Source organism: Chamaea fasciata, unplaced genomic scaffold (genome assembly GCF_029207755.1).
Source record: "Chamaea fasciata isolate MVZ Bird 193981 ecotype frontalis unplaced genomic scaffold, bChaFas1.0.hap1 SCAF_22, whole genome shotgun sequence".
NCBI classification, from domain to species: Eukaryota; Metazoa; Chordata; class Aves; order Passeriformes; family Sylviidae; genus Chamaea; species Chamaea fasciata.
The window spans coordinates 834,908-859,865 of record NW_027094107.1 but is presented as its reverse complement, the minus strand read 5'-3'; the positions used below and the strand labels follow the sequence as shown (position 1 = coordinate 859,865).

General features: G+C 47.7%; 1 protein-coding gene across 1 annotated transcript; it reads left to right on the top strand.

Moving 5' to 3' along the window:
- Positions 1-12,264: 12,264 nt before the first annotated feature.
- On the top strand, positions 12,265-14,189 carry LOC136300203 (transcription factor SOX-3-like). Its single transcript, XM_066202422.1, has one exon. It carries the CDS (start codon positions 12,357-12,359, stop codon positions 13,311-13,313), a length of 957 nt encoding a protein of 318 aa, XP_066058519.1. The 5' UTR covers positions 12,265-12,356; the 3' UTR covers positions 13,314-14,189.
- Positions 14,190-24,958: the final 10,769 nt, after the last annotated feature.

Sequence of the window (24,958 nt, the reverse complement as noted above, 5' to 3'; positions counted from 1 at the left end):
AGCACATGCAAGCATTGCCAGACTCCAGGTCAGTTATTGTTTGTGGCTTGATCTCAATTATTTCTCTAAAATCTCTTTTTTAATCAAGAGGCTTCAGTTCTATTCATGTTTTCCTACAAAACTGGAAGATGCAGCACAATTGTTCTGATGCAAAGGATTTTGACTGCACGGCAAATGTTCTGAACCAGAATATTTTCTCTTCGAGAACCATGCCAACAACAACAACAACAAAAAACAAACAAAAAACAAACAAACAAACAAAGATGATTTGTTTAAGAAGCAAAATTAAATCCATCATCTGGCAGAATGAGTATTTGAGCTTGACATCAAACTTTGCAGATGTACGCCACGCACAAAACATGACGTTTGTTCCTCAGTAGTCTGGAGGGGTGTCATTGATTTGTAGCCCGATTTCAATATTAAAAAAATCCCGTTCGCATTTTGCCAGCCCAGTGGCGGCTGTGTTTACACCACCCCTCCCAGTTCCGAATTCCATTTCGCTTCGGGCACGTCTCAGCTGGACCTTGTAGGTCTGGTGCTCAAGACTTAAACCAGCCCAGGCCGCCGAATGAATATTCAGGAAGGTGAATTCGATGTGTGTGTTTGCCGCTGTCTCACATGCAAATGGAGCTGTCCTGGTGGCCATTCACACCTGCTCGGGGCCCATATGCACATACAGCCCTGGCAGCTTCTCATGCAGATTATAAATTCTTATTGCATGGCCTGAAGACTGGGAAAATCCAGCTTAAAGTCACCCCGGTGTTTTTGCTGAAATGGTTTTACCTCGTTCTGTATCGTCCTGTCCTCGTCAGCCTTTTGCATGGTTTTTTTAGGTGGTTTACCTGGGTTTCTAGAAAGAAGCACATCACGATTAGTAACACCCCTAAGCACATTGCTGTGACCCAGAATTCACACCAAACAAATAAAAAAACCACCATGTGCAACCTTTATTTATTAATGATTTTAATTTTCATGTTTGGGGCTCCTATTCTTCACAGGGAATGTGCAGGTGGAAACATCCATGAATTTAACTAGTTTGAATCACTCAGTTGAAGCCACTTGTAAAATCATCCCAGCAATGTTACCCTCAATTAATTGAATTGTCATTTTTCTACCCATTTTCTAAAGATGGAGTAAAAGAACTGCTTATCTGCTTCCTAAAAATAATAAAAAGTGCAGTAGGATGTATTTTAGTACGATGCAGGTGAACCAATAACGATCAAAGTCAGTGGTATAACAACATTGTAAAATTCGTATCAATAGTTGTTATTTATGAATTCTATATGCTTTATCATCTATAACTTCATCCTGTTGTCATTAACTACTCTTAAAGTGGGAAGACAGCAGGGATTAATTCAAAAGAGACAGAGTGTCTTCTCAACCATGTCCTGCTCCTACACCTCAAACTTCAGAGATGAGAATACAAACTGCCTTGCGTGCAGAACAAATTTCTGGGCAAGACTCCTAATTGTGTGATATTACTTGACTGCTAAATAAATAGAACAAGTTAGGCTCTGTGATGTCTAATTCCTGCCTGCAACTCCACTGTTATTTAAGTGGAAATACTGATTCATCCTCACACAACGACCACAAAAACAAAACGGGGAGATTTTTTTCCCGGTTTCATCTTGTTCTTGCTTTAAATTGCTCGGTGATTGTGTCTGCCACCGTGTGTGTGTACACACATGTATTTGTCCCATCTGCAACGTTTATATCAATCTGTAAAACAGCAGAATTTGGGGAGCACAACATGAAAAGCTAAACAGTATCGATCCCTCTAAGGGTCAGTGGAATCAGAGCCTGTGTTTGATCAAAGTGTTAGAAGTATTTATCATCATCCTTCAGATGTTTTATCACCTGCACCTCTCTGAGATGTAATGGTGGTGGTTCTTGCTGAACAAAAAAGTAAACCTCGTTTTCCACAGCTGTAGATTTGAGTGTGTTCTGTGGCTCGGGATTAGTTTAGAGCAGAGGAAATCGTGGCAGGACAGTGTTTCACCTGGAGCTGTGGCAGCACTGGAGAGGCACCTGCGGGAGGCACAGGGTGCCCTCTCCTGGGGTAGGGAATTATCCCGGTTATTTATACAGGAGCTGGGGGACATTCCCTAGAAACACTGGGTGGGACATGAGATTTTTGTTTCCATTTTTGCTGGCACACCAAGGTGTAAACTTTCTTTTTTGGGAGACATCCTAGCTATCTGTGCCTGTCTTAAGTGTCTTGCATGAACTTGAAATAAAGAATCTGGGGGGTTTCTTCAGACTAATTCCTAGGGTGTTATCTTTTAAAACTTTGTTTAGAAAGTTCCTTTTTTAAAAACTTTTTTCTATAAATACTGCAGTAGAATATTTCCCACGTGGCTCCAGTCAGTCCCCAGCTCATTCAAACCATATTCTTTACATGTTCCTGAACCAAGGGACAAGGAAGTAGAGTTTTAGAAGGCACTATTAACAGTTTCTCCTCTTTCTGGATTCTTTTGTCCTGGTGTCTGGTTTGGAGTGTTCCCAGGGAGTTACAAATGTAGATCTGACTGTTCCCTGTTAGTCCACATTGGTTCTGAGCACTTTCCAGCTTGGGATATTTATGGGCACGACCCATTACAGAAATGCAAGATGGTCAAGGCCTGTGTTAATCTGATTTAGTCCAAGCTCCCACGTATCTCCTGTTTATTTCAGAGCCTTTTCCCACATTACTGTTTTGCCCATTTTCTAAATTTCTGTGAATAGACCCAGGGCTTCCTTCCTTCATGTGGAATTCTGTTCAGTAAAAACTGCATTTATGGCAATATATTCAAATACCTTGATAGGAAGAGCCATAAAAGCATCAAATGGAATTTGTGGTTCATTTTTTTTAGTGGAATCTGGAGAATAGAGGAACAAGGTCCTGACTTTTATTTGAAGACTGTCTATGAATGCTGCAGTGCTTGGGGTGGGTTTGCTGCCATTCTTTGTGCAGCTGAGCTTGACTCAAGCTGAAATGAAAATCAGCAATACTGTTGATAAGAAGAGTTTGCTTTTTCAGCCAAAAGTAAGGCACAAGTCCCTCCCTCTGATTTTCCATCAGCTTTCCTGGGAGCCGCTGGTGGACAAATAGAGCAGGCTTCAGTCTTTGTGGACTTTGTGTATAGAAATTGGAAAGCAGATACAGAAATCACCTGGATTTGCACTGATAAAAATTACAGAAATACAAATAGCACCTATTTTCTTAACAGCCTGCAATGGTTTTACAGCTCCAATCCGAATCAATCTATGGATTAAACAAACTCTGTACAATATATTCCCGCAAGCTCCTCCCAACACTCCACTGGACACGGTTTAGACATACCTCGTTTGTGAGGTCTGCAAATCAAGTTAAATCAAAGCGGAAGATTGATGAGAGCTTTGTGAGGTTACACCATTTTCCAAGGGGTTGTGGAGTTCTTTTTACAAAAGAAACTGAACTTGTTACTGATGCTTTGCAAAAGCGGGAATGGGGTGAGCCAGGGCAGGGGGAACAGACAGCAGGGAAAGGGGAACGAGCCATAAACTGTGTGATCCCTTTCCTGGCTGCCCCTGTCGGCCACTAAATGGTTCCTTTTGAAGCCTTTTCCCCCTGTAGGTCCTCCTGCATGCCCTTCCTCACTTCCTAACAGGATTCTTCAGGCAGGAGCCTCGGGGCTGCATCCCAAAGATGCTCTTCCCCTCCATGCTCCCCTCCCTGAGCTGCCTTTTGTTTGCTGCCCGAGCCAGGCTGGGTTTGGGGGGTTCCTTCCTCTTTTCTTTCCTTACAATAGTCCTGTGAGCCTCACACACACTGAGATCACACACCCAACCTGCCTGGGATCACCCCACTGCTGTCCCACAGAGCATCTCCCCAAATTACCCTGCCTGTGTTCCCGGTAGATGCAGAGAGGGGAGCCTAGGGCAACCAGAAAAGCTTCTTAACCAGGGGAAACTGGATTTTCCTCAGATTCTTTGCATGAGAAATGTGTTGGGTACACCAGCAGCAAGATCCACTCTAAATACCCTTGGTGTAATTGGTCCACCTGTTTAAAAAATGGCCTGGAAATACCTATTTTACAAGTCCTCGATTTATGAATCATCGCATAAATCCTTCCCCTGCAAGTGCCCTGCTGCACTTGCCCTACAGGAGAGGAATTGTTGTCTACAGAGACAATTAAGAGCTGGACCACTGCAAGACAGGAATTTGCGTAGTTCTTGGGATACCTTGAAAATCAGGTAATTGATTTCAGCTGTCACAGAAATAAAGGATGAGTGATGAATATCAATTTAAAGGGTGCAGTTATTTGTGACTCGTGTTCAGGTCAGAAATGTGTTTGTCCCATGGGACGTATAATATAATAATTGTTTATTCGGCGAGTTCCATGTCTGTCGTTTTATATTTATTTTATGCACAGATGCAGATGCATATTTTTGCTTTACAGAAGGCTGGGTGGGGGGGGCACCTGCTGCCCTCATTTATCAGTGTGTGTTAGGGGAAAAAAAGAGAGCAGAAGGGATTTTCAGGGCTAGTGAAGTTCTCTCATGACTGGCCACGTGGAATGGTCAAAGGAGCTGAGTCCTCTCCCTTCTAACAGTGAGATGTGTGGGTGTCCTGTAGATAAAACAGATCCAACCTCAAACTGCTCACTCTACTTTGCAAAGCTCTTTAGGTTCCCTATTTCTCTATTTCCCTGCTCAAAGATCTCGTTGCTCTGATACTCAAAACAATTTCAGGTGAAATTTTTCCGATTCTGTCCGTCGAGGTCAGTTTAGGTTCACTTGTGAGTGCAGACAGTTCCTTACCCTCTGCTCGTTTCCAGGGACTGAAGACCTGACCAGGAGGTTTTCCCAAGTTCTTAATCTCCTCAGGGATGCAGATCTTTATGTGGGTTTTGTATTGTAAATCACAAAGTCTCAACGACACTTGAGCCGCTCATTTGCATGGAGGGAGGTTTTTCCCACTAGTTAGTACGGGTAACTTTACTGAGACAAAATAATTTCAAATCAAATGAGGTTGTAATTAAGAGCATAAAAAAAATAGAGGAAGGTTTGTTCCAGTGAAAAACTGAGGCAGAAGTTTGCATTATTCATAATTTTCCAACTGCTCTCAAGCAGGGAGATTACTTCAAATACTGACATGAGTGACTCCACTTTGGGAGTTAGGAGCTCATTCTTTACCAGATTAGACTATTCCTTTCATTCTTCTCTATCTCAGGGCCAGGCAGGAGTGAAGGGAGACACAGACACCAAATAGAAAGCTGTCATTTCTATTTCATACTAAAATCACTTCTAGCTAGAAGACAAACATGATTTAGGTTTTTGGACAGGGAAAAGTAATTTTTTCTTGAGCACTCACTTGTTCAGAGATGAAAAGGATTAAAAGGCACCTTATCACAGCAAAACCAATTAATATTTATTTGATCAACCCTTTGAATTAAACATCTAAGCTAATTTCTAAACAAGTAATACAACAGAAGGAGACAGAAAAATAGAGACAGAAGAGTGGGGAGAAAGAAAGGAGAAAGTATGAAAGTCATAAATAGATTAACAGAAAGCGTAAAAAACGATGTGTATGTAATCTTTGGGATTTTATGTTTGTTTTTTAAAGGCATCTCTATATCCAGCTGAATTAATATGAGAACAGAACTTGTTGACAATAAAGCCTTGTGGTTATTATGTTTAAATCATTACTGAAAGACTATTTCAAGTATTGTTATTATTGATTGGATAATAACAAACTATAATTTACTTGTTACACCTAATCATAAAAGTGTGGCTAGAGGGAAATGGTATAGGAAGAAAGGACTGTTTCTATGGTTGTATCTGAGATTCACAAGAAAACTTGTATTTTTACATGCAGGAGAAATAATGTTAAAAATAATGCTCAAACGAAATAACTTGAAAGATAACTCCTATTTAAAATTTATTACACAGCAAGTTAATTTTATATTTTGAGAGTAGAAGTATTATTTCTAAAATAATAATGGGTTAAAAGTAATGTGTGGAGAACCTGTCTGAAATAATCTCTGGGTCCTGAGTGTAATGAAAGAACACTCAATTTAATTCGGAAGAACTGGGGTTAGTTTTTGACCGTAATCAAAAGACAGCAGAGTGTTATTCAGCTCTTCATTTTCCTCAGGTTCTTCAGTCCTGTTTTGTTTTCTCTGCAGAATGCACACAAGTATGAGATGCATGTGCAAAATGTAATTATTTGATGTGCAGTGCGAGCATCCAGCTACCTAACGCGAAGTTTCTCATGTTTTTTACCAGTCCCTTTACTGGATATAATCCATCCTGATTAGCCTGGAGAATGCTACACTGGGCTGTCAGAGCATTAGAAAATATGTAATATTAGTTAACCGATTATAATAAAAACAAAAGGAAAATGAGAAGGCTGCCTGCCTGCCCTGTCTCGGGCTCTTTTTTTTTTTTTTTTTTTTTTTTTTTTTCTTTTTTGGTGCAACAGAGTTTATATTCCCCTCTGTGTTTTTCCACTTTCCTTATTTGAAATGAACAGCTGTAATTGAAAAGCAAGAAGCTCCATGGTTTATAGAAATAGGTGTTGTTAAGAGCCTTAGCCATCTAATTTTCTTCCTATTGCAGGGCAGGCTTCCCATTGTCTGTCCTTTAGAGCTAATTTCTTTTCTGATCAAAAGGCCCACATCATTGAAAAGGTAGTAATGACTATTCATTTGCTTGAAACCTCCATTCTGCAGCCGGCAAAGCTTTATTTAGAAACTGCTATTTCTTTCTAAAAGGAAAATCTCATTTGTGTCCTCTATAATGTCAATTAAAGTAGAATATATTTTAATTATATATCCTGGAGAGAAACCTTTCAGGATCTCAATTTGCCGTGCCAGTGATACAGGCTGTAGTTTGAAACAATACGTGCCTTCAAAACTGTGTGTCAGAGAGTAGGAATAAGGTGTGTTTTGATTTTAATTTGTCACTAATGAACAGTTTATTTGCAGCTAATTAGCAAGTTAGAGTTTTACAATTAATGTCCGATTTCTAATCCAACTGCTAAAAAGGAGCACGGCCGTGATAAATCAGGTGGTTATCACATCTGTACAGAAAACAGCGCAGGAAAGATTCGCCAGGTTTGAAACGAGAGGTGGTTTGAGTTTGTTGTGGGGGGCGGTTGATTTGTTGGTTAAGAGGGTTTATTTTGTGTTTTAGAAGGAGAGAAGTCTCCGCTAAAGCAAAGCAACAAGTACAGGGGAGGGGGCGGATTCCCGGCCGGGGGGAATCCCTGTCCCTGCCTGTCCCTGGGGACTAGTGGCCCCGGGGAAGGGGCTGCTGTGCCCAGAGCCCCCCGGGCACCCAGGGCTCGCCCTCTCTCTGTCCCCACGCTGTTCCCGTCCCGCAGAGCGGCTGTGGCTGCTGCCACCCCGCCCGGGGCTGTGTCCCCGAGCCGCGGCGACTGGAGGGGACAGCAGGGCCACCCTGGCCGGGGCCGCTCGCGGGGGGAGCAAACGGAGCTGAGGTGTGAGGACGATTGAGAACGATGGGATCGCTGAGGTGGGAAAACTCCTTGAGATCAGCGGACACTGCCAAGCCCATCACTGAGCCGCGTCCCCAAGTGTCACATCCCCGCGGCTTTCCGGCGTTCCCAGGGATGGCAGCGCCCCGGGCAAGGACTACAGAATTCTCTCAGGTTCTGTACAGCCGGTGCTGTAACAGCCAGGGGAAGTGGCGGAAAGTTCCCGCTACTGTCTCATCCGCTGGGGAAGAGATTTCTGCCAGGCTCGGCGCAGACCGCGCTGGGGGCAGCGGGGGTGGTCTCGTTAGCATCTATTCTCCTTCCTGCTCGTTTTTTTCCCTCGGTGGTTTTGCGTGAAAACACATGAGCTTAAATCTGTGCTTTCCTCGGGGCTGGGCAGCGAGCCCTGGCCGGTTATCCCGTGCTGGTGGTCCCCTCCACAACTCTGTTAATTGGTAACTTGGAGATGGGGAGAGTCCTTATTAGCCAAGTGCCCCCTCCGCATCCCTCCCCTCCCGCTGGAGACAGCTCCGAGAGGCGATTGCCAGGAGGGGCTGTTTGTCAAAGGCTAATAAACAAATTCCTCGCGAACACCTGAATGAGCCAGGGCCAGGAACAACCCAATTAAAAAAAAAAAAAAAAAAAAAAAAAAAAAAAAAAAAAAAAAAAAAAAAAAAAAAAAGGGAGCTACTGGTTGTTTTTTTGTGGCGGTGGAAACAATCCGGGCTCCAAAAGGATCTATTCAGAGGGCGCTCCGAGAGGTCTGTTTGCAGCCCGCTATTGTTGTCAGAAGCCAAATAAAAGTTCAACTGGGGAGGGGGCGGGGGGAGGGAAGTGATTAAAAAAAAAAAAAAAACACCACCAAAAAAACATTCACCGCTGCCTCCTGAACGCGCTGGGAGGCTCAGTTCAAAGGGATCGAACTATGCCCAAAGGACGCTGCCCGGGTTTACCCACGCACTTCAGATTTTTGTTCCTAAATGTTGCGATTTTTAATGATGTCACCAGCAGTAACCCTTGCTTCCCCAGATCGGGGAGCAGCAGGGACAGCTGAAGGCTCGGGGACAGCTGCGGTCTCCGCTCGGCGACGCGCTGGGGAAGCCACGGGAAGGTGTTGGGGCTCGTTTGTCGGAACTAATGATTTTGCCGTCCCCTTCGCCGGGCTGGGAGGTCGCTGCAGCCGTGTCAGCCCCGCGGCGAGGGAGGCAGCAGCCTCGCAGGCAATCTCGAGCTGTGTTTTGGCGTGACACTTAAACGGGGAATAAAACAAACTAACAAAAAAATCTCCTAACGACCTTCAACTCTAGAATAAGCCTCAAATGGCCCATTTAGCAGCAACATTACCACCACGAAAACTTCTGGGAGAGGATGTGAACGCCAGCCTGAAACACGGATCACGTGAACTTTTATCTTAAGCATCGCTAAAGGCTGGGCATTTTCGGAGGACCAGCCTAGCGAAGGTCAGCAGGGTCCAAACGAAAGGGGCGCCCTGCTCCCTTGTCTGGGCAAATTTCGAGGACGAACCCTCGCTGATATCGGTCGGGAATTAGGCTGGTGAGCAAGAGGAGGTTTTAATACCAGGATTAGCCGGGGCCGGGTTCGTACAGAGTTATTCTTTAAAAGCCAGAGATCCTCCGGGACACAGTTCCAAGATTCCCCTGAGCAGCTCTTCTGGAGCTGCAATTACCATATATTAACGGCTCTTTCTTATTAAGCGTTGCTGGCACAGAAAACCCGGCCAGAGCCTTTCAAATGGCCCTTTTCAAGCGCGGGGTCTCTCTCGCGTTCAAGTTGGGCTGTGCTGTAAACTCCTTATCTCGCCTCGCCCTCCTTTGTCACCCAAATAAATAAATAACAATAATAAAAGGCTCCTCAGCCTTTGACAACTGTATTTACACGACCTCAAGTGTTCTCCGACCCCCACCAGACACACGGGGCTTCCCTCGTAAGTGAATTTAAGGAAACGGCTCCGGGCATAAGGTTTTATTGCGCCGGGCTGGGTCCCCTCTTGCTTTCTGCCCCTACTCTGCTTCCCGGGAGCTCCGCAGGCTCCGTCCCCGTTCCCGGGGAGCAGGCGGAGAATGGAATTTGCTGCCGAGGGGGTGGTGGAACGGGTGGGCTCTCTTAAAGCGTGCTGCAAGTAAATTTGGAGAGCAGCAGCTGGTCCAGCGGGCTCGCCTCGTTCCTCCTGCTGCCCACGGCGCCTCAGCGGCGTTTTCAGGGCAGGGAAAGGAAGGACAGAGACAACCGGTGCCCCGGGGAAGGGGCTGCTTGTGGCCACAGCCCCGAGCTCAGGGGATCGCGGCTCCCAGGGAAAGCCCCGAGGGAAGGCAACTCCGGGCTCGCCTCTCCGCTCCCGAAATCCCAGCCCAGCGTTTGCCCACACAGCGCTACCGCCCAGGCGGAGGGATGGGAGCAGAAGGTTCCTGCTCTGGAAATAGCAATCAGCCAGATTTTGGAGATTTCCTCAGAATGTGTGCGGCAGCGGGAGCGTTACGGGGACCTGTGAAGTCTGGAAATCCATCAGTCTGTACTTTTTTTTTTTTTATTCAGTCAACTTTAGTTCATTTACAAGATCGGCGATGTTTCAAGAGAAATGTTGCCTTGGTTTGGAATAATATGGATCTTAAAAGTGTCTAAGAGCTTGGCTTTTAAAGGGAAAAAAAAAATCTTTGAGACCCAGGCAGTTCAAAGACGAATTGAAAGACAAAGTAAGAATCCAAAACTTAACGTTGTAATATTTATTTAAACATAGACGGAAACATTATTCAGGGGGATTTCACGTTCTCTAATTCTCTATACAGCCCAACTTTTCGTTGCATGCCAGCGTGTCCAGTCCCTCCAACAAACGCTGATATAAAAATATTTCAAAGTATTGTCAGGATATATATCAGTCCTGCCAGTCTGGCAGGTCTCAAACCTCCATTGGAGGGGCCAAAATATTTTGAGGGTTAAAAGTTAATTACGACTGAAGCTTTCCCAATATATCTTGCAAAGCTACACGCCAACCACTCCCGCCTGAATCAACCCTTCCGCTGCCACCCTGGCCCATCGGGCTGCCAAATTTTGACTTCCCTCGATACACCAGCAGCAAACCAAGCAAAAACCAAAGTGCTGACAACACCACAGCCAGTCGCAAGCGGGAATTACTTCCCCTTCGACGTTGTTCAGCAGATCATTTTGTAAAAAAAAAAAAAAAAAAATCCGTACAAAACGAGTGAGACCTTTAAGTGCTAAATCTTAGCAGTGCTCAGGTGGGCTCCAATCGAGCCCCCCACTCCACCGTGGTGTTTCCAGAGTTCCTCCAGTGCTGCAGCAGGGCCGGGAGCTCCTCATCACCGCCCTGCCGAACCCCCCCCCGGCCCGGAGCCCCCTCTCCAGCCCAGAGCCCTGCCCTGGAGGATTCCTCCTCCCGATTACCGTCATTACACTCGCGGTCTTGTCTTTGGGCTGACACCGGCGGAGCCAAGCCGGGGAGCTGCGGCGGCAGCGTCGCTCCAGGACGGGACGCTCGGCTCGGACAGTCCCCGGCTCAAAGCCCCCGACCCTCCCCGGAGCCCCGCACGCCCCTGGGGCAGTTTGCTCATAGCGACAGCGGCGATCCTGCCCGCATCCTCCGGCGGCGAGGCTTTCCCCGAGCGGACTGCGGCTCGCTTTGCCTCTCCTGCCCCAGAGTTCCCCTGCCCGGCTTCTCCAGACAGAGCTGGAGCGGAGGATGAGGGAGGATGAGGAAGGGCAGGGATGGGGCAGCCCAGCCCGCCGGAGAGCGCTGTGCCCGCCGTGCCTTCAGCGAGCCCTGTCCGTGCAGGTGCGGTGTCCGCGCCTCTGGATGGAGGGAAGGAGGGGTAAAGGGAGGGGAGGGACGGACAGGGAAGCCGGTGATTGACAGCTCAAAGTGGGCGCCGCTCCGCTCACACATCCGCAGCCAAAGTTTTCTTTCACACGGAGAGAACTTTCCGTTGCCATGAAACTCGGGGGATTCGCAAGCTCCGTCCCCTCTGCCCACCCTCCCTCTTTTGGGGCAGCCGAGTGGAAAAGCTCGAGTGGCAGCGGGGTGGGGATGGCCGGGAGTGCCAGGCCGGCATCCACCCACCCCGGCCGCGCTCCAGCCCCTCTCCCACCGACGACCGTGCCCGATCCCGGCATGGCAATGTGCATTGTAGAGTGGAAGAGTTTAGCCCGTCCATCCTTTCCCCGCCCCATCATCCGCTCCGGGGCTGCATCCGCGCAGCCCGGGCTCCCTCGGGCTCCAGGAGCCTCTCCGAGCTTGGCACGGGGCTGTGCATCCTCCGGGAGTTCCAAACCTCTTTGTGCCCGCAAACCGCGCAGCTCCCGCCGGCAACCCAGCGCTCCGCCCCGCTCCTTGTCCCCGCTGCCCCCCGGGCACCCTCGGCCCGCTCCTTCCCCCGGCCCGGCCCGGCCGCAGCTGCGGGAGCCGCTCAGCCCCGGGGGCAGGTGCGGGGCCCGGGGGCAGCGGGAGGGGCCCGGCACGCTGGGCCGCGGCATCCCCGGTGTCGGGTCGCTCCGCCCGCCCCCCCGGCCGCTCAGATCCCGGCGTGGGGCTGTCGGGAACCGCTCGCTGATTGGCCGCCGCCCCCTCATTTATAGCCCGTCAATCACGGACCCCCGCGATCCGAGCGCGCATCGCCCGCTGCTGCCCGCGGGAGCTGCTCCGCTCCAGCTCCGCCACCGCCGGCACCTCGGGGAGCGGCGCTTCTGCTACGCACAAAAAAAACTTCCTCCTTCTGTCGCGGCAGCCGCCCAGGCAGGTTTTTTTCTCTCTTTTTTGTTTGTTTGTTTTTTAGTTTGGTTTTTATTTTTTGTTCTGAACTTCCTCTCCTCGCTCGGTGCCCGCCTGCCCGCCGCCCTGGCGCACCTTTTGCCGGCCCCGGCCATGTACAGCATGCTGGAGACGGAGATTAAGGCGCCGCAGCCCACGCCGGGCAGCACCGGGGGTAACCCCGCCGCGGGGAGCACCGGCAAAGGCGGCGGAGGCGGCGGGGCCGGCAACGGAGCGGGAGCGGGCTCGGACCAGGACCGGGTGAAGCGGCCCATGAACGCCTTCATGGTGTGGTCGCGGGGGCAGCGACGGAAGATGGCCCAGGAGAACCCCAAGATGCACAACTCGGAGATCAGCAAGCGCCTGGGCGCCGACTGGAAGCTGCTGAGCGACGCCGAGAAGCGGCCCTTCATCGACGAGGCCAAGCGGCTGCGGGCCGTGCACATGAAGGAGTATCCGGATTACAAATACCGGCCCCGGAGAAAGACCAAGACCTTGCTGAAGAAGGACAAATACTCGCTGCCCGGTAACCTGCTGGCCCCGGGGGGGGGCAACGCGGTGAGCAGCCCCGTCGGGGTGGGGCAGAGGATTGACACTTATGCCCACATGAACGGCTGGACCAACGGGGCTTACTCGCTGATGCAAGACCAGCTGGGCTACAGCCAGCACCCGGGCATGAACAGCCCGCAGCTGCAGCAGATGCACCGCTACGACATGACGGGCCTGCAGTACAGCCCCATGATGTCCTCGGCGCAGACCTACATGAACGCCGCCTCCACCTACAGCATGTCCCCCGCCGCCTACGGCCAGCAGCCCTCCACGGCCATGAGCCTGGGCTCCATGGGCTCCGTGGTGAAATCCGAGCCCAGCTCGCCGCCTCCGGCCATCACTTCCCACTCGCAGAGGGCCTGCCTGGGAGACCTGAGGGATATGATCAGCATGTACCTGCCCCCCGGCGGGGACGCCACAGACCCTTCCGCCCTGCAGGGCAGCAGGTTACACAGCGTCCACCAGCACTACCAGAGTGCCGGGACTGCCGTGAATGGTACCGTACCACTAACTCACATATAAACTTTGGGCTGCTCCGGACGGCTCCCCCGTCTTAATCCCTATAACCCCACCACGGCTCCCTGACTCTACACCGGGACGTACGGCAGTGTTGCTCGGCTTTAGCAGACTTAAATACTAACTCTGGAGAAATCTTAATAAGGAAATCCGTTAGTTGTGTCCTTTTTTTTTAATTTTTTTTTTTTTGAGCAAGTTGTTATTTTAATATTTGAGCAAGTTGTTATTTTAATAGAGCACAACTCCTGCCTCCTAGAAGCCGCTGTGAAGTTTTTCAAACCACGGCAACTCCTTTCCTGGTTTCGGCTAGGTTGGGGCACTGTTTTATTCGCTTAAAAGTTGGTGTTTTTTGTTTTGTTTTGGTTTTTTTTTTGTTTTAGTTTTTTTAAATCTTGCATCTTCCAGTTTGATTTCTAGCGTAGCAATGACATAAACAAAACCCGCGGGCTTTTGTTTTTAAGCTCGGTTGTTCACATAATCACTGTGGTTTATTAACTGTTTTGTTACTGACCCTCGCTTGGTTTCTATTCCACAATCTGTAGCTTTCACGACGTTTTAATTTTGAGGTTTTATTCCTTGAAAAGGGGAGGTGGGAGAGAGCAGAGCTGTGCGGGTCGCAAACGCATTTCTTTTATTTATAGTAAGTTGTGTGTCTTGGTTTTTCTTAAGCTGTAAAGTTATGTAAATGAGTTTGTGAATTTTACTGTGAACCATGTTTTGACATATCAGATAAAAAAACGTTTTAGTTTTGTTACCGAATTCCTTCCCCCCCCCCCCCAAAAAAAAAAAAAAAGCTATCGAAGTACTTCTTCCTTGTTCCTAGTCCTCGTTTGCTTCTTTCTTCCAAATGAAGAGAGAGATCAATAAATTTTCTATCAGGCACGTCGGCGGTGTCCGGGCAGTTTGTGCGAGGAGCGCGGAGCGGGGCAGAGTCCATGCCGGGGCTCCCACCGCCCGCTCCGGGCTCTGCCGCCGCTTTTCGTCTGCCTTTCCCTGGCTGCCAAGCCGGACTGTGTTTGGGGGGGTGGGAGAGGGAAGAAAGCGCTCCTTGGATTTGGTTTTCTTTTAAAAGTGAATAGGGACTCGGGCCGGGAAAGCGTCTGCTGCTCCTCTGCGAGCTGCCGCCACTTGTTGCCTCTCCGCGCGGCTGCTTTCCCTCGGCCGACGGGGTGCGAAAGGGATTACGTCTCTGCCTCGGCTTCTTGTGCTTTTTTTTTCCTTTTTTTTTTTTGGTCAGGAGGATTTGCCTAGAAACGCCGGCTCATCTGAAATATTTACCAAAGTAAAACCCGTTGGGGAACTCTTAATTAGGCTCCATTAAAAATGAATGGTTACAGGAGTTCCCAGAGGAAATAAACAATCCAATCTTCTCAGTTCGTTTGACGAGTGCTTTGACTCTGGACAACTTTTTGTTTTCCTTTCTCCGCTCTTTTTATATGTTTTTGGTTTTGTTTTGTTTTGTTTTTTTGGTTTTTTTTTTAGGGATGTGCGTTACTCGTGGCCGCGCTGCGGAGTCCCAGGGCGGCCGGCGGAGCTGAGCATCGCTTCTCCGTCCCTCCGAGCCCTGTTCCGGCGGGGGCCCCACGTGTGTCCTGGGCTCTCCGCCCCGCAGCGCATCCCCGCTTCCAGCTTCACCTCCCGCCTGCTCCCGCTGCCCATCCGCTGTTTGCCTTGGGACAGGAGCAGCGGGAACGCGAAGGCGCTGCTGGGGTTGGGGTTTGGGAACGGAGACCTGCCCTGTCACCCCTCACCGCCAGCGCCTTCGGGGACACTTTGTGCCCCTTGGCTGCCCGTGGCGGTCGCACCCTCGTTCCTTCCCGGCAGCGGCTCCTGCCTTCTCCGGCGGGCAGCACGGCCGGGCTCGGGCACGGCTTTCCTCGGGCTCTTCAAGGGGCGACGATGTTGTGCAAACGTCCCCGAGAGCCGGGGTTCGCTGGGTGCCCGGCCCCCGGGAAGGGGCAGCTCCCAGAGCGGGGGAAGCCCCGGTCCCCACACGCTGTCCCCTCTCTCCCTCCGGGGCCCGGCCACCCTCTGGTCAGTGCAGCAAAGCCCCGGCATCACCACGGCCCCCGGGCCGGGGCTGGAGGTTATCACTTGGTGGGTGAGAACCCAGCTTGTGGATGTTTCATCCCCACAGCTCAATTCTTCCATGAGGTGAAATCTGGCAAAGCTGTGGCACTGCTTCTGCCTGTGTGTGCTGCTGTCCTTCAGGTAGGAGCAGTAGAGTGTAACAGCTGGTAACACCACTTACTAGCCCTTGGGGAGAAGCAGATCCAGAAATAACCTGGAGGTCTGAGACAAGGTGGTGGCATCAGTAGTGTCGGTAGAGCACAGGACGGGCAGGCAGGGCAGCAGGGCCGATTTCATCTCAGCTGGGAGTCAAACTGTACCCCAGAGCTCTCCAGAACTGGCAGTGCCAGCACAGCTCTCAGTGGGGAAGAGGGAAATTCCCATTCCCTGGAACAATTCTCCCTCCACCTTCTCAGGCAGGTGCACAAGAGTGACTAAGGCCAGGGCTCCTGAGCAGGTGAGCAGCTGCCAGCACTGGAATTGTACTTGGTGTCTTCAAACTGGAGCTGCATCATTAGAAATACTTGTTCTTAATATCTGAGTTTTGTGAAAGTGGATTCTCTGCCACGACAGGGGAGAAAAGCTGTTTTTTTCACAGTCTGTAGCATTTTTAAGCTCAATTTATCCTTGTTTGGCCTAAGGCAGGGCCGAAGGAGGGTCTGTGAGAGGTTCCTGAGGGGTCACAGAGAAATCTCTCTATAAATATCTCTGCCTTGTTCTGTCTGGAAGTTCCTATCAGTGGTTTGGCTTGGGGCTGCTCTTCCTGATTTACTGGTTTTGAGATGCCCAGGTAAAATTCCCAATGCAGATTTCAGCTTCCCGGGGCTAAACTTTATCCCAAAGTTCATAAGCTGTGGTCAGAGCTGGTGGGAAGGGATGTGAACAGGTGCACACACTGCACTGGGACAGACGCAGTAATTAAGCCGTGTAATTAAGCACAAATACAGATACAGCCTCTTCTCCCCTCAACAGGAGTGTATTTAATTAGCCAACAGCATGGAGGGAGACATTCCCTCAAAGATAACTTTTTTTCCCTTCCCCCCCCCCCAAGAGCACTGTTACATCCTTTGCTTGGGCCCAGGAAATTTTCCTCCTGGTCAAATGCAGAAATATGTTCTCTTCAGATCTGATGAAGTTTTGTTTTACTTCTGCTGAACTCCACTTTTAAATTTGCAGAGTGTCTGGCCCTTGACATCCCTCCTGCATGAATTAAATCTAAATCCCCTCTGAGCACTGCCCAGGCAGGATTTCCTTCTCCCGCTGCTGTGGGAGAACTCAGAATGGAACCATTAACACTCACAGGGAGACCAGGTGAAGTTCCAAACTATGAAGTCCTGGGTGCTTCCATGTGCACCATCCGTCAGCAACTCTTTGCACAGTTAAAAAACAACTCCAGCCTTATTCTCCAGCATCCAGGAAAAATGCAAGTGCCCCCTTTATCTTTAGAATGACAGAGCACTGCCTCTGAGGAGGTTAATGCTGGCATCAAAGTGTAACGACAATATTTAGGCTTTTGTTTTAACATGTTTTTGAGGGGAAGATAACACTTGGTGATGTTGGTTTGTCAAAACCCCGTGTATTGGGTTGCATTTTCATGGTTCCTCCCTATGCCAAAGAACTTCAGAGTTAATTTATTGCAATGAAAGTTGGTAAGTTAAAATACTTCAAATTAATTATTTTTGAAACGGTGAGTAAAGTATAATTAGCAGAGGAAACTGATTGTGGGTATTTTAAGAATATTTTAAGAATATGTGTTAAACTGCATGATTTTATATTTCTATTTCTTTGCTACAAGAAGGGATGAGGACTAAATACAGGAAAAGCATTGGCATAGACACTTTGTGAAAATATTAATAAACTATCTTTTTAGCCATCCCATATCAGACATGGGACTAAGGAAGATGCTTCTCAGGAACATTATTAGGAAGACAGGAAGTTGTCAGACTATCCTCCCATGTTAAGGGAAAGGATGATTTCTCAGGCACGAGTACACCTGAAACCTGAAGCTGGATGATGTTCAGGACTGGAATGTTGCTGCTGTGCTCAGTGCCTGCAAAAGTCAGAAGGTTGATATGGCTTCTTTTCTACTTGCACAGACCTGGATCCTAGATTTCCTCTAGTCGTGTCCCGTTCATTCACATGCTGCAGATTCAGGGGGGTTTTGTGGTAAATTTCATCACCAAATTCTGACAAAACACTGAAATAACAAAGAGAGAATATTTGAATCCATTTCTTTTATGATTTCTCCAGGAAGGTGTGGATAGCCATCCTTGCTGATGTGTTTGCATGGGATAATTTCGTGGTTAATGTAGGTTTCCAGATTAGTTTCCCACATTCTTCCCTATCACAACTTCTAATGGATGCCACTGGATGCAGCAATCAGTGCAACACAGTGACTTTTCCCCAGCAGAATGTCCTCAGGATGCGGAATTAATTATTCTTTGCTGCAAATACCATTCACAGCCGACTTCTTTGTGTTGCTAGTCAAGCAAACAGGATTTTAGATTAGGATTAGGATTTTGCCTCTTCCAAAGGCATCCTCAGGAGCTCAGTATCCCCATTAAACTTCAGTTTTCCAGTTTCTGAAGTATCTCTTCGTGCAGCAGGGGAGATTGCAAAGATCGTGAGCAAACGTGAGAGAGAGCAAGAGAACTGGGGGAGGTCACAGCACATCCATAAAAAGATGTATTTATACCTTCTCCATGATGAAAAAACATAATTCTGTACCACAGTGTTGTGCTGAGGATGCTCATCTTTATTGCTGTTGCTAAATTCAACTACAATAAATTTCTATTTATTCGGGAATACATCAAAATAAGACTAATAATCTGAGCGTGGTTTGGCCTGGCTTGAAAATATTAGTGCTGATGTCAGTGAAGTCTCCAATTCAAGTCCCTCATGAGGAAGAAGTTATGGGGTTTTAACGCATCCCGTTGATCTTGTGGAAAAATCCGCACTTTTTTCCGTGCTTCGGCCATCCCATGCCAGGAGATCCGTGCAAACCCCCCTGGGCTGATGGGGTGAGGTGTGAAACACAAACTCCTGCATAAACCGGGCTGTCTCCAAAGAAATGCAAAGTGAGCCGGGCCCTCAGAGCCCCCCATCCCTGTGTGGATATTCCGGATATTCCACGTGCACCCCGGGCTGAGAGCGCCAGGCATCCGCGGGGAACAGCTCAGCAATAAGAGGGGAATTAAGCAGTGTTAAAAACTTGTGAGCTGCTGTCATTTTTCTCTTCTGGGGCTTCTGATTGAGACTTCTGGCCTCGGTGAGCTTTTCTCTTTGTCTCTGTGGAGAATATTATGCATCTTTTCTATGCAGGCCATAGGAAATAGTAGAGCAGTGATTGCACCAAGCCTTCAGGATTTCCCCTTTGTACAAGGCTCAGCTTATTCATTTCATGCATCATTCACGGCTTGCTGTGCTGATTTCAAAAATTCTACCCATCCACTCGACACAAAGGGGAGAGACAGAACAGAGTGGTGGACGTGCCTTAGGTGCAGGTAACGACTGTTCCTGAATGCCATTTGCAGGGGAAGGAATCTTGAAAGTCAATGGGAACTTTGCCCATTCAGAGTTCAGGATAAGACACTTGGCATTGATTTCATTTTCATTCTGCAGCCAAGTCAGAGAAGCTCCTCTTCCACAAGGTTAAGGAGAGATATTTTAATCCAAGTAATTATTTTCTCCGTCTTTTTTTCCCCCCCCCTCATCCTCCCCCCCTCCTTCACTGGCCAGTTTTGCTTTTAAAGCCTGTAAACAGCAAATGCCATAGTAGGAATTCCTTTAAAAAAAAAAAAAGTTATGCTTTCATAATTAAGCAAAAACTTCCTTTCCTTAAAACAGGAGTCTGTTAAACAGGTGAACATTTGTGAAACAGGTGTGAATTTTTTATGAGCATACCAGAGCAGGGATGGTAACTGAATTAAGTGTCATGGCCCTAAAGTTAAAGGAAGTAAAGGAGCTGAATACACAGACTGGCAAACATTTGAATCCAGGTAATCCTGTGCAGTTTTCCAGGCGTTCAGCCGGGCTGCGTGAGTGGCTACAGGAAGGGTTGGCCCTGCCTGTGTTCTCTGTCCTGAGAACCTCTGAAGTTTTCCTGATTTGGGTGATTTTGTGCAGAGCATGGAATATTATAATAAACTTCTTTTTAAACTATAGCAAAGTAAGGAGATCAACTCCCTGGAAGTATTTTGCTTCCTTCTGCAATAACTCTTCTGCTATTCTCTCTAGATTTCAGACCTTACTTGTACCAATTCTAGCCAAGAACAAATGCTTTGATTTGAGAGTCTTGTGTAAGCAGGGATGAATAACTTTGGATTAGTTGTTACAGGCAATAAGGAATCTTTTGGTGTTTATTTGTTCAGACTGCAGTATAACAAAAAGATTATTGAAGAGTTTCAACTGTGGTGGCATTGACAGATCTCCTGGAGGTTCTGGAGTAGGAAACACGAATTTTTTGGCCTCTAGGACAGGGCTGTCCATCTGTGCCCTGCAGTTATTTTGTTTTCAGTGACTGACAGGCCAGTTAATGACAGGACAAGGCTTGTGAGCTGCACAGAGAAGCACGGCGCTGCCAAAACCTGGCACATCCTTTGGACTTCCTGTTACATGAAACTTTTCCCACAGTCGTTTCCTTTTCAATTATTCAGCAGAGGACTAGAATTTAGGCCAGACTAAACTGAACTGAGCAGGTATTTGATGAGGTTTTGCAGAACTGTGCCTGGGCTTGGGTTCTGCCTGGCTGCTCCTCCTTCCTCCGTCCTGCCAAGGTTCAGAAACTGGCTGTGAACACAACCTCCACACCCAGGGGAGAACTGGCCACACAGTCCTGTCCTTTTTTAGGGGTGAAAACATTTTCACTGGACTGTCAGAATGCCAGCCTGGTGAAGGATCCCAGTGGATGTTTTGATACACACGAAAAAGAAAGTTCATTTCTCCTCACACTGAGGTTTCACCCCTTTCTTTCCAAGCAGGATTACTTCCCTGTAGCTTCTATCAGTTTAGAGTTTCTAACAGCTTCACAGCAGAATTTCGTTGCTGCTGACAAGATATGAGGATATTGCCAGAGCAGGGTGCTGAACATCTCTGTACCTTGCTTAGGTAGGACTGCATGGAAAGGAAGGAGGAATAAAGAGAAAGCCTCTCTGGGAGTGGGGCTATGAATGCACCGGCAGACTTCTGGTGCTTGCTCTGCTTCATCTTCAGTGCAAATAGACGAGTAGAAAATGTGTTTTTCTGTATCCACTTATGAGCAAGGTATTGTTAAGTGAAGCCAGAGATTCTGTATCGGGATGGGAACCAGAGGAAGGACAATGTGATGCTGAAATAAGGACATATTAACTGTCCCTAAAGTGCTGAGTGGTCACAGCACCAAATTCTCTGTTTGACTTGTGACAAAGAAGGGGCTGGATGTGGTCCTTGGATGAGAAGCAGCCCATGGGGTCACCTCCTTGGTGGTTTCCAAACTGTGATGCCTGAGCTTGTTGTCAGTCCACGGGAGAATTCCCTGAACAACTCCTAACGGGAACCACTGTCAGCCAGAGGTTTTGGGGCTGCCTTGCCCACAGAAGGACTGGGGAGAGAAAAAGCAACCAGAGCAGACCTTTATTGTCAGGGAGATAAGAAAGTCATAAAAAAGTCAGGGTTCTGAGCAGAGGCCTGAGCAGCTCAGGTGTGAGGGAGAGGATTTGGGTTTACTTTGCCTGCTTAATGAGAAAAAGCTCGTTGCAAATGGGGAGCAGCAGGTGACTTCAACAGACTGCATCACAAAATCTGTTGTAAAGATAACCCTGGAGCACTTTCAATTTGGATGTGCTTTAGGCTGGGAGCTATTCAGGGGAACAGGACTGGCTTTCCCCAGCTGCTGAACTTTTAGGTGTGATTTTGAAGATCACATTCATATATCTGAGCAGGTTTAACCACACAGCTTGTGCCTGCCTTAATTCCAGCTCCAAAGGCTGGAGCAGCCCAAAGGGAAGTGTGGGAAAGCAAATAGTAACCCCCAGCATGGGAGGTAAGTGAAAGCTGTGGCTCTGTGAAATGCATTGTTCCAGCTAAACTGAGACCCTCTGCTCCCCTTTGAAGCCTTAGCAGGCAGCTCATGAGCTGCACTGGTGCATGTGGAAAGGGGGACTAGAGGCAAATTAAACCCAGGCTTTTCTGCTTTAATCACAAATATTCGCCCGCTGCAGGCGTGGGAATTGCAGGTCTAGAAAATGACATGGTGACAAACAGTGCCAAGAGGGCTTTTTCTGGGTCCATTTAGTGAAGGGGGCAAAATGTAAAAAAGGAGAGTGATACAACTACTGGAGATGGAAGGGGAAAGTCCTGAGGTAACGGGATGAAAGGAGTTTATCACCTTGAAACAGGAATGTTTCGCTTCTGAGGATTACTTAAAACTGTGAAAGAAACAATTCAACGCTAGTTTGTATTTAAAATAATCTAAATTTTGTGTGTCTCATAGTTACTTTTTCAACATGCTCAATGTGGCCAGAATCTTATCCTTACCTTGAAGCGTGAGCACAACAGAGAAAAGCAGTTGTGGCTAATGAATGAGCAGGAACAATAGAGATCTACTGGCATTTGTCCCTAAAATCTCTGTGTGAAGGGGAGGATGGATGGGGGAGCTTTGAGAGGGAGCTAGCCCAGATCTGCTGAATTTCGATGAGGATTTTTCTAGTTTGTCTCCCATTCTGGTTGGCTGCATTATTATTTATCTCATCACTCAAATTGTGGTAGGTGCTGCTTGCCTTGGAGTATGAATAACAAAGCTGTTGGGCTCGGTAGAGTTCACTTATGCAGTAGGAGAGAATAATTCTCTCCTCTCCAGGAACTGCTGGGTAAAATTTAATAGTCTTGGCTGTGCCTCGAGGGTTTGGGGTAAAGGATCATAACGGTGCCTTCTGACCTTAAAGTAGAGAACTGTTTAAAAATATCCAGGTGTATGTCGGGATTGTATCCAATGTGCAGTCAATGAATTCCTCCTACATTCCTTTGTATCCCTGCAAGAACTTTCCTCAAGTATAGGACATAAAAACTCATTTAATAATCGTTGGATCAAGTAATAGAGAAAAAAAAGGGTATACCATCAGGAATGCATGTTATCCCACAAATGGTGCTGCCATAGCCTCACTATTTAATGGCATTGCTCACATCCATTGTTAAACTTACTTTGAAGCGGGAATTTAGTAATGTCTTTCAGATAAAATTTGACTAATCCTAAAATTACAACATTTTCACCTGAGACACCTGTCTGAGCAAATTCTCCTTCCCTGGGCCCAGTGAAGTCATCCTCAGGCTGCAGTATTTGTGGGTAGGATCAGCTGTTAAACGTTTGACAACATTTCTATTTCAGTGGCCTGAAGCACCCTCAGCGTTTAGAGGCTCCTGAGGAAAGAGGGAAAGAGAAAACTCCCTGGTGCTGAGGATTCTGGTGCCTGACCATTGCAGGACTAGCTGAGGTCGCTTTAGAGCCAGCAGGCAGGAAAAGTGTTTTTATGTGAAATTTTAGACCATAGAAATGTCCATGCACATCTGAGATCGTTGGGACCTGTGGGTTTCTGTCCTTGCTGACAGGTGGAGAAGATGGGCAGATTTCACAATCCATGAATCATTTGTCATTTGCTCCTAAAGGATCTCTCAAATGTCCTGGCTGTGGCAGAGGCACCGAACAGATGTTCTGGGTGGGTCTGTGCTTTTTAATGAAGGAAAATTCATCAGGGAAAGGGAAGGTGAGCAGGATGTTGATGCAGTCTTCCCAGCTGTGTGTCTGGGAAAACTTGTCACCCACAGGGAGCAGGGGGAGAAAACTGAGACCTCAGCTAAAAAAAAAAAAAATCCCTTAAGAGGCCTAAAAGACATTCTCAAGAAACAAATAAAGAGGTGGGCACAAAGGTGGAAGCGAGGAGGACTGTGGGGTGACCACTGAAGGGAGTAAGAAGTCTGCAGAACACCTGAGGGATGCAAAAAGAAAAACTCGTTCTGCTGGGTGGTGGCCTGCGAGACAACCAGGAAAAATGGGACAATTTAATGTCAGTAAAATAAAAGGCAGATGTGCAATGTTCTCTCCGGGAGTTTTCAGACGTTTAAGCAGGACTGGATAAAACATCTGTGACTGTAGAGAAGAATCTTTTGTTGGAAGAAGGGGAGATCACTGTTTCATGGCTGTCCTCCACCTTCATTTGTAAAAGAATTTATTTTCTACTGATTGAAACATCCCTGATCAGGTATGTTCCTCAATGTCTGGGAAGCCTGGGAGTGCTATACTATGAGAGAACTTGTGGATTGATGATGATTCTTAACTTTGGGAGTTGTTTGTTTTATTTTTCCTGTGAGATCTCAAAACTCTGCAGAGGAATCAGTGCAACTCCATGAGGAAAAAGGTGCAGCGGCCCCCAGTGAGGCAGGGGCAGAGCCAGCGGTGATCCCTGGCCTCAGAGTGATGCTCTGCCCACAGTTTGGAATGGAATTTTCCAAATGGGCCCTGTCTGCAGCATTTCCTTGTGCTGATGGTGGAGCTCCGGCAGCCCTGGAGGGAATTCCTCCCGATTTTCTCCTTACACCTCTGCTCAGGGTTCCTGGCCTTAGAAAGGGAAGGGTTTCTATGCCAGCTCCTCTGTCACTGCATCCTGGCTATAAGTAATCATGGTTTCAGATGCTCTGGGCTCCCCGTCTCCTCTGGTTTGTCACCCTGGCAGAGGGACAGTAAACACTCAGGTACCTGTTTCCCATTTTCCCCCAGTGTAGGCTGGCTCAGTTTATCCAGGGAGAGTCAAACTTCATTTAAAGGTGATTTTCCTGCCCCCAGTAAATAACTGCACCAAGATACTCGGCTTAATTTCACTAAAAAGAAAACCCCTACGAAGTTTTTCATTAAATATTTAGTTTTATTAAAGTAAAAAGAAAACTCCTACGAAGTTCGTTATACTTTTCATTAAACAGAAGAGGCAATTTATGTTTTATAGTAAAGTATGCTGAAGACAAGGAACAATAATGGGATTTAAAGCCTACCAGTGTCCCCTCAAAAATTTCTGCATGATGGGGGTTTGCTCTAAGTTCATTTTGTTCCAAATCAATTCCGTGGAGGGGTAACTTGTAGCTGAGTTTGCTGCTGGTTTGATGCATCCGTTGAATCTACTAGCAGCTGCAAAATTCCAGGAGCCTGGCCTTTTCATGATTCAGTGACCATGTAATTGGCCATGGGATTTATTCAGCCTTTTCATTCTATGTGACCCTTCCGTGCAGCATCCTACCAAAAACCTCCTGGTTGAAGTCTGTGCCTTTCAGTTGCGCGCTCCGAGTGAATTCTCACAATTTCCAACCCATCTTCCTCGCACGTACAGCGAGATAAAACATCATATTAATGACTGCCCGCAGGTTGGAAGCTGAGAGCCCGTTTTTTAAGCTGAGAGCCCGCAAAGTGACTTTAAAATATAGTGAACCGGCCCTTTGTGAGCACAGGGATCTGTTCCCCGTGCCTGCTTCAGAGTAAATCAGATATTCCTGCAAGCCCGTTACTAAGTGGACCATCAGGAACGCACAGGAGCATAGAGGGACAAACAGCCAAACGCCTCCTC

Excerpts from the sequence above, each read along its gene's own strand:
- LOC136300203 (XM_066202422.1), top strand. The coding sequence starts at position 12,357 with ATGTACAGCATGCTGGAGACGGAGATTAAGGCGCCGCAGCCCACGCCG.